General features: G+C 51.4%; 2 protein-coding genes across 5 annotated transcripts in view; one reads left to right on the forward strand and one right to left on the reverse strand.

Moving 5' to 3' along the window:
• The window catches only part of ACY3 (aminoacylase 3), a 14,450-nt gene extending 11,290 nt beyond the window's left edge, over positions 1-3,160 (forward strand). The window contains exon 7 of one of the 2 annotated variants that reach the window (XM_051967669.1): positions 2,325-3,160. In XM_051967669.1, coding sequence (XP_051823629.1) covers positions 2,325-2,531 — 207 coding nt within the window. In that variant the 3' untranslated portion in view covers positions 2,532-3,160. The remainder of the gene's footprint in view (positions 1-2,324) is intronic. The other variant, XM_051967670.1, reaches the window with a different exon arrangement.
• Positions 3,161-5,743: 2,583 nt separating this feature from the next.
• On the reverse strand, positions 5,744-15,415 carry LOC127542135 (aldehyde dehydrogenase family 3 member B2-like). 3 transcript variants are annotated; one of them, XM_051967693.1, is made up of 9 exons: positions 15,254-15,415; positions 14,756-14,866; positions 13,969-14,089; positions 12,478-12,563; positions 11,667-11,748; positions 10,557-10,943; positions 10,192-10,358; positions 9,717-9,816; positions 5,756-8,180 (listed from the first exon to the last, which is right to left on the reverse strand). In XM_051967693.1, the coding sequence occupies exons 1-9, from the start codon at positions 15,413-15,415 to the stop codon at positions 7,987-7,989; spliced, it is 1,410 nt and encodes a 469-aa protein (XP_051823653.1). In that variant the 3' UTR covers positions 5,756-7,986. The 3 variants fall into 3 exon arrangements, with proteins under 3 accessions (XP_051823655.1, XP_051823653.1, XP_051823654.1); XM_051967695.1 differs by lacking the exon at positions 11,667-11,748 and having other exon boundaries at positions 5,744-8,180; positions 10,557-10,674; XM_051967694.1 differs by lacking the exon at positions 14,756-14,866 and having other exon boundaries at positions 5,758-8,180.
• Between the last annotated feature and the right edge of the window lie 438 nt (positions 15,416-15,853).

Consider the following 15,853-nt stretch of genomic DNA (forward strand, 5'->3'; position numbering starts at 1 on the left):
TGTCCAGGGCTTCCCCTCAGGGAGAACCTGAGCTCCCTGAGGCCAGTAACAGCTTCTGGTTTTTGTTTCCCAGCGCACAGTAGGAGGCTCTTGGGAACGGTAGGTGCCGGCTGAGATGAGAGCCGATGTCCAGTTGTGGACAAGCTCTATTTTAACAAGAAGAATAACCGCAGGCTTTTCTATAACTTTTACGGTTTGCAAGTGTTTGATTAATGTGTTCTAGTTTTCTCAGACCCTGGGAAGTGCTATTTTATAAATGGGGAAACTGAGGCTAGGGGTCACACAGATTGGAGTCTTTCTGACTCCAAGACCAATAGGCTGCATCTGTCCTATGGAGCTTACCTGAGACAAGGTGGAAACTGGAATAACCTGGGCAAATGCAGTTCAACCAAGGTCAAAGGTTGTTTCCACCCCACCCCCCATCTCCTATTTCTGTCCCCCCTCCCCAACAACCACAGCCTATCTGTGAAAAATGCAGAAAATTTATCCATGTAAACAAATGGAGAGAAATAACTGCTCACATATAGGGAGGGAGACTGGAGGAGTACAGTACACTGAAGAGCTAATATCTATGTTTTGGGGTTTAAGTGACTTGCCCAAGGTCACACAGTCAGAATGTGTTAAGTATCTGAGGCCGGTTCTGAACTCAAGTCCTCCTGACTTCAGGGCTGGGGCTCTAACCACTGCACCAACTAGCTGCCCCTAAGAGCTAGTTTCCTGAAGAACTTTTATTGTGTTCAATCAACTAATCCCATGAACACTTTTTTCATGACTTGGAGACTTCTAGAGTATTTCTAGGCTACTGAATTGGAGGGGGAGACAGTGGGAAGTGTTCTAGCATACAAAATCCTGCTAATGATGTCGGTTTCCTTGGGTGCTCAGAGTAACTAAAACCAACTCCAGTCCAGCCTGATCAGAGCCTCCTAGATTGTCCCTGTTTCCGTTAGAAAGGAGTTGAGGGGTAATGCATTTATTAGGCACCTACTGTATACCAGGCACTTGGTAAGAATGCAAGAACTAAAAAATGAAACAATAAGAATCAATATCTTATTGGGGAGAGAAGTAGCTCTAGAAGTCCCCCAATTGAATGGAAGCTCCTGGAGGGCAGGGATGATTTGATCTTTGACTCTATTCTACCTAGTGCCTAACCTAGTCCCTGGCACATAGTAGGTATTCCATAAAATGTTGGTTGAATGATTGATTGAAAGGGATCATGGATTCAGAACTGGAAAAGACCCCCAGAGCCACTCAGACCAAGCTCCATAGTTCTCAGATGAGGAAACTGAGGCTCAAGAACATGAAGTCACTTTTTTCCAGGGTCACACAAGCAGGAGAGAGGTACATCAGGACGGGTCTTCGATGCCGGGCTGAGGGTTTTGTATTTTACCTTAGAGGTAATGAGGACTTGGGAGCAGAAGCTAACATTGTCAGCTCAGGCTTTCGTCTTTTTGTAAAATAGAAATAAAACACAGAGGGGAGTGTGAGTGTGTGTGAGTGTGCTTGTGTATACGTACACATGCACACGCACATACGTGTGTATAGCTCCGGTAAAACAGCTGAAATCCCTAGGAATGCTGGGACGCTATTGGGTCAGTGTGGTGGCGGATCCCTCTGGATTTAGCCCGGCCCTTGGGCCCGGCAGCTTCCCACCGGCACGTCCTTGAAGATGGTGGGGGAGGGATCTGTCACCCACGGGCCCAGTAGCTTCACACGCTCCCAGAGATTTCAGCTGTTTTTAAGCCCAGGATCCCCTTCATAGCACGGTGAGCTCGTGGAAGGATCCGTCCAGAAAAACTTGAAATGATGTTAAACATACCAATGAATTACTATAGCTCACGTAGAAAAAACCAGATTGTTAAAACACGTTCTCTGTGTCCTTGCCAAGACACTCAGTTCTCATAATCCCCTCCATGGGCTGGGCCAAGCCATCCATTATCCCAGTTTTATGGACAAGGAGAGACAGGATGGTACAGTGGGCAGAGAGACAGAGCCAGGGAGACATGAGCACAAGACCCTGGGCCAGCTACTTAACCCCTTCGTGTCCCTGGCAACTCCAAGACCATAAGGTTCACAGAAGGTACTGTGGGTTTTCCCACTAGGGGATTCCCCTGTCAGTCCCTGCTCTTTTATAGAAAAGAGAGCCAAGACTCAGGGAGGGCGGGGGAACCTTCTGGAGACTCACACAGTGAGTCACGATCTCCGTGGGGTTCCCTGACTCCCAGCACTCCTCATGCCCTTTCCACTGAGCTTCACTGCCTCTCTCAGCCCTGGAGCCGGCTTGTCCAGCCCCGGCATCTCCACTGACACTCATCTCCTTTGCTCAGGACAAAGATTTCCTTCCTCTGAAGCCGGGAGAGCCCATTTTCCAGCTCTTCAGTGGGGAAGAGATCTTCTATGAGGGCGATGTCCCCATCTACCCGGCCTTCATCAACGAGGCTGCCTACTATGAGAAGGGAGTGGCCTTCCTGAAGCTGGAGAAAAGCACCTTCTCCATCCCACCTTTGGAGGCCCCGGCAGCGTCGGCTCCCTGATTGCTCAGGGGCCGGATGGAGGGTGACCAGCCCCCGGGGGGGGAGTCCCACCGATCAGGGAGCCTCCACGGGCGGCCATTCTGGAAAGGAAGCCCCAACAAGGCCCCAGAAGTGGTCATGCCCTTTGACCCAGCTGCTGCTCTGCTGATATCCCCAAAGAAAGAAGAAGACCATCCACATAAACATGTTGCTAGGTAACAGTGATCCCCTAACAGCAATATTCTAATGACAAATAACTTTGAAACTCGCGGGAGGCAGATCCACTCACTGGCAGCCGTGATTCCCGAGGATTCTTGTTCCAGTCTGATGGCAGCCAATGACTCAGAGTGCAGAGTGGACACCTTTTTTCCGGGACAGGGACCGGGGGGCCGGAAGACATGGCTAATATGGGAATTTGCTTTGCTCACCTCTACATATTTATAACTAGCTTTGGGTTTTTTTTTTTTTTTTGCTTTCTCAATGGGGAGCACAAGAAAGGGGGAAAGGGAGGGAGAGAATTCAGCACTAAAAATAAAATAAAATAAAATAGAATAAGAATAAGAATAATAAATCATTCAACTATACATATTTATGATTAGCTTTTTTTTTTTTGCTTTCTCAGTGGGGAGGGCAAGAAAGGAGGAAGGGGAAGGAGAGAATTCAGTGCTAAAAATAAAATAAAATAGAATAATAATAATAATAATAAAAAGATTGAGCAGCCCAAGGTTGCAATGGACAGTTAAGGGAAAGAAGGGCAGAGCCACAGATGGAAAACTATTCCCTTTTTTCTGAGGGTTTCTGATCAGCCCTTCTGGTTTTCACAGCTACAAGGAGGTCCCATAGCTTAATCAGCCATCCATAGCCCCGGGACACTTAGGTACAGACCAATAGAGATTGGCTGCTCTAATGGGAAGCAGAGACACACAAAACCCTTGCCCCAGTACTCTAAATTGGATCGACATTATGAACCTCACAGTAACCAGGATATAAATCCTGTAAAAATTATTATGCCCATTCTCCTGATGAAATCAAGACTTTAAAAAATTGAAAAGGAATAGTTCTGTATTCAGAATGACAGGACCTAGATTCAAATGCTTACTGTGTTACTACTTCGAAGGTACCATGGAGAATGGATGGAACACTGGGCTTAGAGTCCAGCCCTGAGTTCAAATTTTGCTCCTCTGACGAGATGTGTCACAGGTCAGGCAATCTCTCTCATGCTTAGTTTCTTCACTGTGATGACCCCGTATTTTAAAATCAGCCAGAGTCAGGAATTCAGGTTAGGGGGAAATGGTCAATCTTTATTCTTAGTGAAGGTGAAGAAGGATCAAAGGGGAAGGGAAATCAGAGGTGAAGGGGGGGGGGGGTCGCGATAGCAATGTGAGCAGCTGTGACAAGACGCCAGTCAACAGTCTCTCCTTCTGCTTCCCTTTCACTCCCCTGCCTCCACCCACCAAAATCATCATTTCCTATACAACACATCAGGACTTGCACAAAGAGTGGGCGGGGGCCCTTCTTTCTCCAAGCATATATATTAATAGAGTATGGTCCAATTACTATTTAGCCTGACGTGCTTGGGACCTCAGTGCATCAATCTCAGCCCATTACACTTCACCTATAAAATGGGAGTGACTTGGAGAACCTGCCAACCGGGAGGTCCAACCAGTGGAGGAAGGGAGCTAGAACTGTAGAGATGAAGCCATGGCCAGGATACTTTGCCCCTCTCCTCCATGACCTAGTCAGGGAGAAGATCTGCAAATAATTCTGTATGCACAAGATCTATTCAGGTAAACAGAAGGTCATCTCAGAGGGGGTGGCAATGACAGCTGTAGGAGCTGGGCTCTGAGAGGGGAGCCAGAAGGGCAAGGAGAGAGACCCAAAGCCATGGAGTTGAAAAATCGAGGACCAGGTTAAGGGACTGCAGAAAGGTTAAGGAGGTAGAGGGCAAGAAAGCATAAAAAGACCAAGAAGGTAAGAAGAGACAGACAGCCTGTGAAGGGCTTGGTGTCAGAGGAGCTTACATTTGAACCTAGGATGATAGGGAGCCCTGGAATTTATTGAGTGGGTGGGCCATTGTAAGACCCTGAACTTCAGGAAAGTCACTGTCAGTTGTGAAGGAAGACCTGTGGTGGGAGAGCCCTGGCCTGAGCCTCTAAGGCTGGCCACACACTGAGTGCTGAGCTTGATACCAGAATGTGAGGAACTCCTGGTGGGGACCCAGAGGGATTCTGGGCTGCCCTGCCAATCCCCTCCCCTTCATACTGGCAGATCAGTGAGACCCTCAGCTTAGGTCCTCATCTCTACAGCACCTAAGGGTGGGGTCGGGGAGGGGACTTGGCTCACTAGCCTGAGCTTCCCACCATGATGACCAGTTTAGACCAGTGTCACCTGGACAATTAGTTATTGTTTCAGAGATGATGCTGATCGGAATTTGGGAAGGCAAAATTCCAGACTATGACGCTTTCAAGGTCCTCCTCCTCCTCCAGACAACAAAGGGAGGAAGAAGATCAAGGTTCACTTATTTTCTCTCCCCTCTTCTCCCCCCAAGTGATTCCATCTCAGGGACTTTTCTAGGACTCGAACCACTAAGCAGGCGAATGCTTGAAGATTTCTCCCCCTTTCTTTGTCTCCCCTCTCTCCTCTCCCTTCTCTCTCCTTCTGTCCCTTCTTTCTCTTACGCATCTCGGTTTTACATAACCCCATGACATCATTCTCCCTAAACCAATCAGAACAGACTTTCTTTCATTGTCACTACAGTTCATCCAGTGCCTTCCAAGGGCTTTTTCCACTTAGTCTAACTTCTTAGTTGGCCCCTTGAATAGAGGTGTTAGCTGGGTTCACATCCCTGTTTGATTGATTCAAACAAAGGTGTGTTCTCACCTAATAAGTTACCGAGTTTCAGCATCTTACTTTAAATTTAGCACTTACTTTAAATAAGGGACTGGGTTCATTTCTTCAGGGTCTCCATCTTTGGTTTCAGACCAGCCTCAGCTGTAGTCACAGAATGAGCTCTGTAGACATCTATCTTTTCCACTCCATTCTGATCTTGACTTCTATCTAGCTCAGCTCCAGACTGAGATTCAGTTCTAATCTCAGACTAAGCCCTACTCCTGGTTCTAGACTGAGTTCTGATTCTAGCCAGAGTGAGCTCAGATACCTTGAATTTATCTTCATGTACTCTTCCTCATAAGACACAAAGATAAATTCTCCAATTGTAGTCTGAGGATAGTCATCCCTACTCTAACCCATCCCTAAGTCATATCTACTCCATAAGTACAGTTCCTTCTTTGTTGCCTACCAATATACCCATGTCTCCTTCCTTCTTAAAAGCCCTAAATCCTAGGTGGTACAGTGGGTACAGCACCAGCCCCGAAGTCAATAAGACCTGAGTTCAAATCTGGCCTCAGACACTTTACACTTCCTTGCTGTGTGGTCTTGAGCAAAAAAATAAAAAAAGCTTCACAAAAAAAAAAAAACAACTAAATTCTCATTTGATTTTCCATTCTCCTTTCTCTTCTTTTTATTCTCAGGAACTCCCTCTTCTTTTCACTCCTTTCTTAACTCTCAATAAATGCTTGTCGACTCATTGATCCAAGTTAATATTCTTTCTCTTACTCCACTGCCACATGTTCAATATTGCTCTTGGTTGAAGGATATTCAATGGAGCTGCGGGCTTGTAAACAGTGAATTTGAGTAGATGGGAGACCCTCTATGGAGCAATGGGATCCTACAATGGATTGATTGTTGGTTGGAATGAGAGGCAGACCTTTCCAAGTTAGAAAGGCTTTGAAGATGAGCCCAGGGACGGGCTACGCGTCTCTACTCCAAAGATCCAAAGTTTAATGTTACCAGGTAGCAATTGTTACAGACAGTAATTTCATAACAATAAGTGTCTAAGAGCTGATTCCATATTTAAACTTTCTAATTTAGCCAAGACATTCTTTATTACAGCCGTGAGGTAAAAAGCATTCAAATATAGACCAAGTCAGAGCATCCTCAGCACTCCAGAAGGAGCTCCTCTATGGATGGTTAAACAGGCTAAAGGAAAAATCACCCCTGGGTAGAGGATTATATAGATAGGAGTACCCAAAGTTAGGCTAAATGAGGGAAGACATTGCCACTGTGCATGTGACCAATGATCTTTTTGCAGTAATCCCAAGCTCCTCAGGAGCATGACCAAGGAGACAACCTCAGAATCCTGGTTCCACATAAGTCATTAGGAGTTAGGATCTGTGTTAAAGAACTTTGAGAAAAGTATACTTGAAGCAAAGATACAGCAGGGTGTTAATTCAGTGTGATTAATGAGATAATGATCTTCTAGTTTAAATATACTTAGTACTTAGCATGATGATGTAATGGTTCTACAGTTGGACTTTCTCTTGGCTGCTGAAGGAGTTATATGTGTAATTGTTACTTATATACCCTTCTTCTAGGACTTATGGACATGTATAATTCCTCATATTGATTCACATTGTTTGTTACATCACTATTAGCCTGTGTTATATTACTATGTGCGTAATACTTCCCATGCTGATGGATTTATGTATACCTGTTTCAAGTAAGACCCTTCAGCCCAAAGAAAACTTGCTAACAATATTTGGTTTGACTCCTCATCTCCCTTTGGCGTTTTCGCTTCCCTTCCTGAGAAGTCAGGGAGGGTGTGACCACCTGTGTTCTAAAACAAAAGAAAGTGGGAGATATAGAGGACCACAGATATTGGGGAATTCTGAGAAAAGTACACTTGAAGCAAAGATATTTACAGCAGGGTGTTAACTCAGTGTGATTAATGAGATGATTGTTCTCTAGTTTATATATACTTAGTATGGTAATGGTTCTACAATTGACACACGGCTCAGTGTGCTGTAGTGATGTCATTGTACTAAGATATACAAGGGCTGAGAAGATTTGAAATAAGCAGTCTCGAGAGAGAGACTCAAGTGAGAGTGAGCTCAAGCTCAATTTCAGACTTCAGACTCCAGAGAGCTCAAGAAAGCTAGTCTGGACATTACAGAGAGATGAGCTACAACCATGAAAACATGCTTTCCTGAAGGGGATGTGATGGATGACATTGGGTATTGACATTATATTAATGTGATGCAATGAGAGGAAGCCCTGGATCCCAGTTTGAATTTGGTTTCTGTCATTTACTACTAAAGTGATTTGGGGCATCCCTTAGCTCTTCTAAGACTGCTTCTTCATCCATAAAAAGTTGGGCTTCTGTCCTCCAAGTTCTTTTTCAGAGCTGGACCTGTGATCTTACAATATTATTTGTAAGTGTGCTAATAGCAATTTTTATATAAAAAGACCCTTTCTTCTCTAGTCGGGGAAGGTCTAGGGCCAAAGAGATTACCATGATGGGGCTCAGGCAGGGTATCTGAGGTTGTGAGAGACAGGGAGTAGAACACCCAACACAAGGGAGGAAATCCTCCCCTCCCAAGCCTATAAGTACCAGAAGATCCAGGATGATGGAGGCGGTTCACAGGATGGAGCAAGGGAGGCTCAGTTTGTGCTTCAAAAGCCACACCAGCAGCCCCTGGCGCCCCGGGGCATAGGGCGGGTAGCGGAACTTGTTGATGAACTCCAAATGTGGACTCCGAAGGAGGCAACCTCGCCCGTGGGAGAAGGTGTCAAAGGTGAACTTGCCATGATATTTGCCCATCCCGCTGTGACCTGCAACATGAGGCAGGGATCTGGCTGAGCAGGGGATCGGCAGACCATGGACAGCTACCTTCCCTCAACCCTCAGAGAGAGGTCTGTTCCCTCGGGAGCCAGACTGTACCCCCTGCCCAGAAATATTTTAGAATTATCATAGACTCAATCATTAAAGCCAGAGAGCCCATTAAAGACAGAATGTGATGTGTCTGAGATGAAAAGAACAGAGAATATCAGATCAGAGAGACTCCTTAGAACTCAGAATACTGGAGATGGAAGGAATCATAGAACATAGAATATCCATTCTTGAAGGAAACTTGGGACACAAAAAGCAAAATCAGAGTTGGGATGGACCTGAGAACCCAAAATGTCAAAGCTAAAGGATCATTAAAACAGAAGGTCAGAGCTGAGGAGGGTCCTAGGACATAAAAAGCAGAATGCCAGGAGAAAGAGGGACAGAAAAGCATAAAGAATAAAGTGTCAGAGAGAATAAAGTTTTACAGGGAGCAGAGGTATGAAAAGGTCACACATTCAGTGAAGGGAACAGGGATTTGGGTCCACCCTGGGCCATCACCCAAGGTTCCACCTACTCTACCACCCCTCACTGTGCCCTCCCTCCTCTTGGAAACCTTGAGTGGGATTTGAAATTTTCCTCATTGGGTGTCTTAGTGGAGGGGAATCAGTTGTTCTCTCCAGAAAGCTCTGGCTAAATTCTAAATCGATGATGAGGAAGAAGACAAGGAGGAGAGACAGTAACATTTTAAGGGCCATTTGTCCATGAACAAGAGGACCGGCTCTTAGGAGAGGAGGGCTTAGTTTCCTCCTTTTGGATGACGAGGGAGATGAGCAAGAGGGTCTTTAAAGACTCTTCAAGCTCAGACTCCCCTGATCTAAGACCTTGACACCCTAAGGAAAGGCTGATCTGGGGACAGGGGAGATTTGGGATTTTTAAGAGGGTGGGGCAAGGGGAGCTAGGAGGGCAGGACCATTAAGGGGGAGGGAAATCTTGCTTCCTAGAGAACAGGAAAATCGTCTTCCTTGCTCCACTTACCTTCCATAAATACCAATTAATCAATCCAGGGGCCCCAGGTCCCTCTGCAGAACCCCCAGGGATCCTCAGGGACCGACCTTTCATTCTCACATATTCCCTGTCCTAAACTCTGGCCCTATGGGGCCCTGCTCTCAGCTGGGACCCCTCTGGATCAAGTGGGGTCCACCATGCTTGGGTGCAGGATAACCTAAAGCTCAACCATAGCTGGCCCGCCCAGATCCAGAGGGAGGCGAGTCCTCCCCATTCCCCAGCCTGATCCCTGATCCTGGCAGCAGCCCGAACTGTGGCCCCAGACTAAGTCCTGAGCCTAAAGGCAGAGGGGTCCCAGCCCTAGGATAGACTGAGCTCTGGGCCCGAGTATAGAATTGGGGCCTGCGCTTGGGCCCCAGCCTGAGCCGGGAGCCTCAGACAGGCTGAATTATCCTTGTCCTGTCCTTCAGGGCCCCAAGTGATCAGGCCCCCCGGCCGGGGGCTTATGGCCAGCTGAGCAGCCACACACATACCGACGCCCCCAAAAGGCATGGATATGATTGTCATAAACATGAAGCCGTCGTTCCCCCCGAAGGTGCCGCTGCTGGTCTGCTCCAGGACTTTATTCACCACCTGGGAGGGACAGGGAGCAAACAGGAGAGGCACCGGGTCGCTGAGCCCCACCCACCCCCAAGGCATCCAACGGGATAAAAGGGAGAAGCTGCGCCGGGGCAGGATGGGAGGCCCCCTGGAGGCAAAGGTCTCTCAAACACCCAAAACAGAGGCCCGGGCACCCAGGGGTGCCGAGGGCGCTCCCCCGGGTGGGGGGGGGCTTCGAGGGGCCGAGCTAACAGTTAAGTTTAAAGTATTGCCCCACCCAGGGTAAGTAGGTGAGACCAGGTTAGGTGGGCAGCCTGGCCCCACCCCCAGGCGTCCCTAATCTCTCTAGTCCCACCCTCCAGGGTTAGCCCCGCCCCACCTTGCCACCTGCCTCCCTCCTCCCCTTACTTTCGAGTCATTGGAGAAGGCGAACAGAGCCAGGGGCTTCTCCCTCTTCCTGATGAAGGCGATGGCCTCCTCGACCCCGCCCACGGTCAGGATGGGCAAAATGGGCCCAAAGATCTCTTCCTGCATCACGGGGTCCGTCTCCTTCACATCCACCAGCACCGTGGGGGCTGCCTCGGACCACAGAGGAGACTTCAGGCCGGGGACCCACAGGAACGGGGGGTGGGGGGTGAGGGATTATGGAGAGGTTGTGCTGCCGGTCACGGAGACCCCAGGGGAGGGGGGGGTCCCGGGTCCTGGTCACCCAGAGGCTCTTCCCTCAGCCTGACAGCCCCGGGACCCCACGGGAGGGGGAGGGGAGCACTCACCGATGTAGCGTTCCTGCTCGTCCGACTGGCCGCCGAGGGCCACGCGGCCGCTGCCCAGCAGGCCCCGGAGCCTGAGGAAGTGCTTGGGGCTGATGATGCGGGCCAGGTCCGGGGAGCACTGGGGGTCCTTCCCGTAGAACTGGGTCACAGCGCGCTGCAGGGCGGGCAGCAGCTTCTCCCGCGTCTCCGGGCTGCACAGCACGTAGTCCGGGGCCACGCACGTCTGGCCCGCGTTGAAGAAGCGGAACCAGGCCACGCGGTTGGCCACGGTCTGGGGATCGCAGTTGTCGTCCACGTAGCAGGGGTTCTTGCCCCCCAGCTCCAGGGTGATGGGGGTCAGGTGCTGGGAGGCTGCGGCCATGACGATCCGGCCCACGGTGGGGCTCCCTGGGGACGGGTAGGAAGGAAAAGGCCGTCCTTGGCCCCGGCCCTGTGCCCGCTGTTCTAGACTGGTAGCCAGGTGCCCCCCCTTTTCTCTGTCCTTGTGAGTCCCTCCAGGCTTTGACAGCTACGAGCCCTTTCACCCCCAAATGATGATCTTCAGCCTCCAGTCCTTCCCCTTCCTGGACCTCAGTTTCATTGTCTTTCAAATGGAGTCACCCTCTCTTCCCCCCTCCTTCTCTCTCTTCCTCCCTCCCTCTCTCTCTCTCTTCCTTCCTCCCTCTCTCTTCCCCCCTCCCTTTCCCTTCCTCCCCCTTCCCTCCCTCCCTCCCCAGTCCATCAGCTGAGCTAATAGGTGTGAAAATGCTCCCAGAGGTGCCAGGTTCTGCACACCTCATGGTGGTGAGAATGCTGGGGGGTGGGGGCTGAGCCTGGAGCTTCTGAAGAAAGATCCGGGGGAAAATAACCTTCCCAGAGTCCTGTGGGCCCTCCCCGCACGTCCTATTTCTCTATTAAATGAGGGAGGAGGACCAGCTGGCCTCTAAGGTTGGGGACCTGGAACCTGCCCCTCTATTCCCCTACCTGACCTCCCATAGTCCCCAAAGTCAGGCAATGACAGGTCTGGGTTCAGGGGCACGAGGCTGTCCGGGCTCTCCCCCCCACCACCCGCCCTCTTGGGGCCGGCAGGTGGGGAGGCTAGAGGCCCATTTCCCGGAACGGGCTGCTCACCTGTGAAGAAGATGTAGTCAAATTTGTTCTTGAGCAGAAGAGTGGCCTCCCGGGGACCTCCCAGCACGGTGGCGAAGCAGTTCTGGAAGCCAGGACAGAGCTGCTGGAGGCCTGGAGGACCCTCCTCCCCCAGGCCATTGCCCAAAGGACAGGACATAACCATCCAACCTAGGGCTCAGATTTATCTCTTGAGCAAAGGTTCAAACAGGTCCCACAGGAATTAAGTAGGGGAGGCAGAATTGGAACCCAGAACTCTGGACTCCTGCTTAGACTCAACCATCCAAAACGGTGGAGGGAGAACTCATGTACTTGGTATGGGATGTGGCAGAGGAAAGTCCAGAGTGATTCCTTCCAAGGGAAGAGAACCCCTGGAGATGAGGGCAGGAGGGGCAGAGTGGAGGGGCCTGGAGGTCTGGCTCAGCTACATGCTCACCATCCACAATATATAGTCAGAGCTGAAGGGACTTCTAGTCCCTCCGTTATACAGATGAGAAAACTGAGGCCAGAGCTTCTTCAGTGCCCAAATGTTTGGCTCCCTGCCCTCTCCCACCCTCCCACCCAAGGACCCTCCCAGAATTGGGGCCCATTCAGTCCCCCAAGCCAGCCAGGTCCCCTTCCCTTGGCCACCCACTCCAAAGCCCAAATGTCCCCTCGAGAAGGAAGCCAGGGAGGAACTCCGACCTCCCGACATCTGCCTCCTTCAGAGCCCAGGGAGAGGCCCCAGCCAGGGCTGAGACTCTCCAGCTCTGGGAGGTCTGTAGAAGGGGAGTCCCGAGCTTGCTGGGAGAATGTGGCCTGTCAGGCCCCTCACCTGGTCCAGATAGCGGGGCAGCACCTCAGCGATGACCTGCTCCATGCTCTTGCTGACTTCCGAGGGCTTCAGAACCACACAGTTACCTGCCAGGAGGGAGGGCGAGAGGCGGCTTCTGGTCTGGCCGGCCTTCCTCATCGGGGGTTAGAGCCCCACCACCCTTTTCTCTGGCCCCTCCTTTCCCCTGCTCTGCTTGCCTCACCATCACCCCAAGCATCTCCCCGACTGCCTGGCCACGAGGAGGAAGGGGGCGAGTGGAGAGCAAAGGGGAAGGATTTCCTGTTTCCAGAGCCCTGCTGGAGGTCCACATGCACACGAGGGTACAGAGAGAGAGGGACACACAGAGAGGGACACAAAGAGAGGACAGAGAAGGCTGGCGAGGGAAGCCGGGTCTCCAGCCTGGACCTTCTGCATAAGGCTCCCTTCCGGCTGGAGAAAGGGAGGGGGCCGAGATGCTTGGGGGTGACTGCAGCTTTGTGGAACCGACTGCAGGGAAGAGGGGGAGGACGGGAAATCGGCTCCTCGGCAGATCCTAAGTTCCATCTTATCTCCTGAGAGACTGAGGGTGTGTGTGTGTGTGTGTGTGTGTGTGTGTGTGTGTGTGTGTGTGTGTGTGTGTTTCTCTCTGTCTCTTGTCTCTTCCTTTCTCTCTGTTTCTCTGTCTCATGTTTCTGTTTCTGCCTTTCTGTCTCTGTGTGTACCTCTCCATTTCTGTCTATTTGTCTCTGTTTCTTTCTCTTCTGTCCCTTGTCTGTTTCTGTTTCTGCCTCTGTCTCTGTATGTGTCTCTCCATCCTTCTCTATCTCTCTGTCTCTCCATCTCTATCTGTCTTTTGTCTGTCTGTTTCTTCTGTCTCTGTGTATGTCTCTCCATCCTCTTTATTTCTCTGCCAGCTGTGCTGGAGGAACGCAGGGAGCCCCGCCTTTAGAACCCGTGGCCAGAGTCTAAGGTTTACAAAGCACTTTCCTCACAACCGGGAGCATCTGGGAATTTGGGGGAAAGGATGAGACTTCAGGAGACAATCTGGGGTAGGGGTCAGAGCGATGGACCTAGAATCAGGTAGAACTGAGTCAAGTCCTGTCCTGTCCCTCACTGGTCGTGGGACCTGGGGAAGTAAGCTGCTCCTCCTCCGGAAACTCAGTTTCCTCATCTGTAAAATGGAGCTCCATAGGACTCAAAGGTGACCATGGATGGTCTTGAAGAGATCCTAGAGTCAGAAGGGCCTGACACTGTCCAGGCCAATCTTTCTAGTTTACAGAGAAGGAAACTGAGAAACAGGCAGAAATGACTCTCAGCTGGAAGTCCCTGAATGGGGCCAAGGCCGGAGCTCTACCCAGTGCACCACACTACCTGGTGAAGGCCTGCCGGCCTCTTGGCCCCACGGGGCAGGTAGCACAAGGGAGACACTGAAGGTCGGAGAGATAACGGCCAGGTCAGGAAGGCTCAGGAGAGGAAGCTGCCTCAGAGAAGGGGCCTGGAGCCTGGTCTCACCTGCAGCGATGGCTCCCACCAAAGGCACCAGCAAGAGGTTCAAAGGGTAATTCCAGGGGGCGATGATGAGGGCCACGCCGTAGGGCTCCTTCCGGATGAAAGCCGAGTCCAGCTGGGTGACCTGGGGATGGGGGAGGAGGGGCTAGAGGGCTTCCTGGGCTCAGGCCAGATAGACATCCCAGCCCCGAAGGCAGGAAAGCGCCCTGGAGAAGTGAGGGAAGGTGGGGGGGGCTGCCATCCCCTTTCCCCCCTGCCCCTCACTCAGGCTGTGGAGTTTGGGAGGAAGGGAGACGAGAGAAAGAGAATTGAGGGGCCAGAGCCCAGGAACCAAGGCAGCATCCTCCCACCTTGAGCAGACAGCACCCTTGGAGCCTACCCAGATGGTCCTGAAGTTTCCACGTAGAGACTTCCAATGATGGGGGGCTTACTCCCCCCAACATGTTCTTCTGTGGGCCGTCCTTACTACAAGGACACTGGCCTCCAGGCCCTCACTTCCAAGGCCCTTCCAGAGTGCTGGGGCCGTTCCTGCCTGATACTATCATCTTAAAGTGCTTCCCCATCTGCTTTTCCTCATCTAGTCTTCACTCCTATCTGAGGGAGTCAGATGAGGATTCTCACCCTGGTTACGGGGGCAACGACACGTCCCCCAGTGGGGGAGCAGCCGATGAGGGCTGGAAGCCAGGGTGGTCTCCCTGGCCGGCCTTTGTTCCCTCTCTGAAGGACCCAAAGGTCCCAGACACAGGGGCTGGAGTCCTCCGGGGCCTTCCCGCCTCCCCTTCTCACTCACCAGATTCTTCTCCACTGGCTCATCCTTCACCCACTTGTGGAGGTTGTTCAGAGCGAGCTGGATTTCCTCTTCGCATAAGACAATCTCGGAAAGCTCAGCTTCAAAACTGGGCTGGGAAAGAGAGGAGCGGATGCTCGTGCTTCCCCCTCCCAGAGGAAGGGAGGGCAAGGACTTGGGGGGGACCGGAGGACATCTGGTGCAATCCCCAAATTCCTTCCGCCCATCAGCCCAGAGAGGGCCCAGGGTCGGCCCATCCTTAATGAAGGTGTGAACTCAGACCCAGGACCTGACCCTGTTTCTCCACTCCACTGCTTGCCCAGTTTCCCACTTCAGTTTGGCCTCTTCTCTTGCTCTCCCGGGGCCCGGCCGTCCCTCTGGTCTCCCGCCTCCCGGGGCCCGGCCGTCCCTCTGGTCTCCCGCCTCCCGGGGCCCGGCCGTCCCTCTGGTCCCCTCCCCAGAGTCCCCTTCCTCTTTACTCGCCATCACCCCCTTCCCCACCTTGTTTAGATCCTGGGCCAGGGTATCCAGCAGTAAATTTCGGTTTTCCTTCAGGAAGCGGCTCAAGCTGCGTAGCTGATTAATTCGGAATTTTAGTGGACGGGTTCTCCCAGAGTAGAAGGCGTCCTGGAGGCGCTTCAGGGTGCCCGCGTAGGGATTCATCCTGTGCCAGAGAGTGACTCGGTCTCGGTGAGGTCTCACCACACTTCCACTATGACCAGCTCCATCCACCATTGTTGAGCCGCCTTTGGGACCCCCTTTTCCTCCCAGGGAGTCTCTGGGCATGGCTGCTTAGCCAATCCCCTCCTACCTGAAGGGACCTCCCCTTAGTGGGGAACGACCTCTCCTTCCCCCACTACCTGAAGCCTGAGATTTTCTCCTGTCTTGGGACCTTGGAAATCAGCATATGCCCTGCCCCCCCCCACACACACACACTGTGAGTCTTTTAAAGAGTTTTCCCAAACACTCCAGAGAAACTTTCTACAATCTAAGATCACTGAGATCTCAGAAAGTGATGTGAAGGACTAGATCAACATTTATTAAGCACTTACTGTGTGCCAAACACTGTGCTAAGTAGCTACTATGCGCATAGAGTAATCA

This window comes from Antechinus flavipes, chromosome 6 (assembly GCF_016432865.1).
Source record: "Antechinus flavipes isolate AdamAnt ecotype Samford, QLD, Australia chromosome 6, AdamAnt_v2, whole genome shotgun sequence".
Classification (NCBI taxonomy): Eukaryota; Metazoa; Chordata; class Mammalia; order Dasyuromorphia; family Dasyuridae; genus Antechinus; species Antechinus flavipes.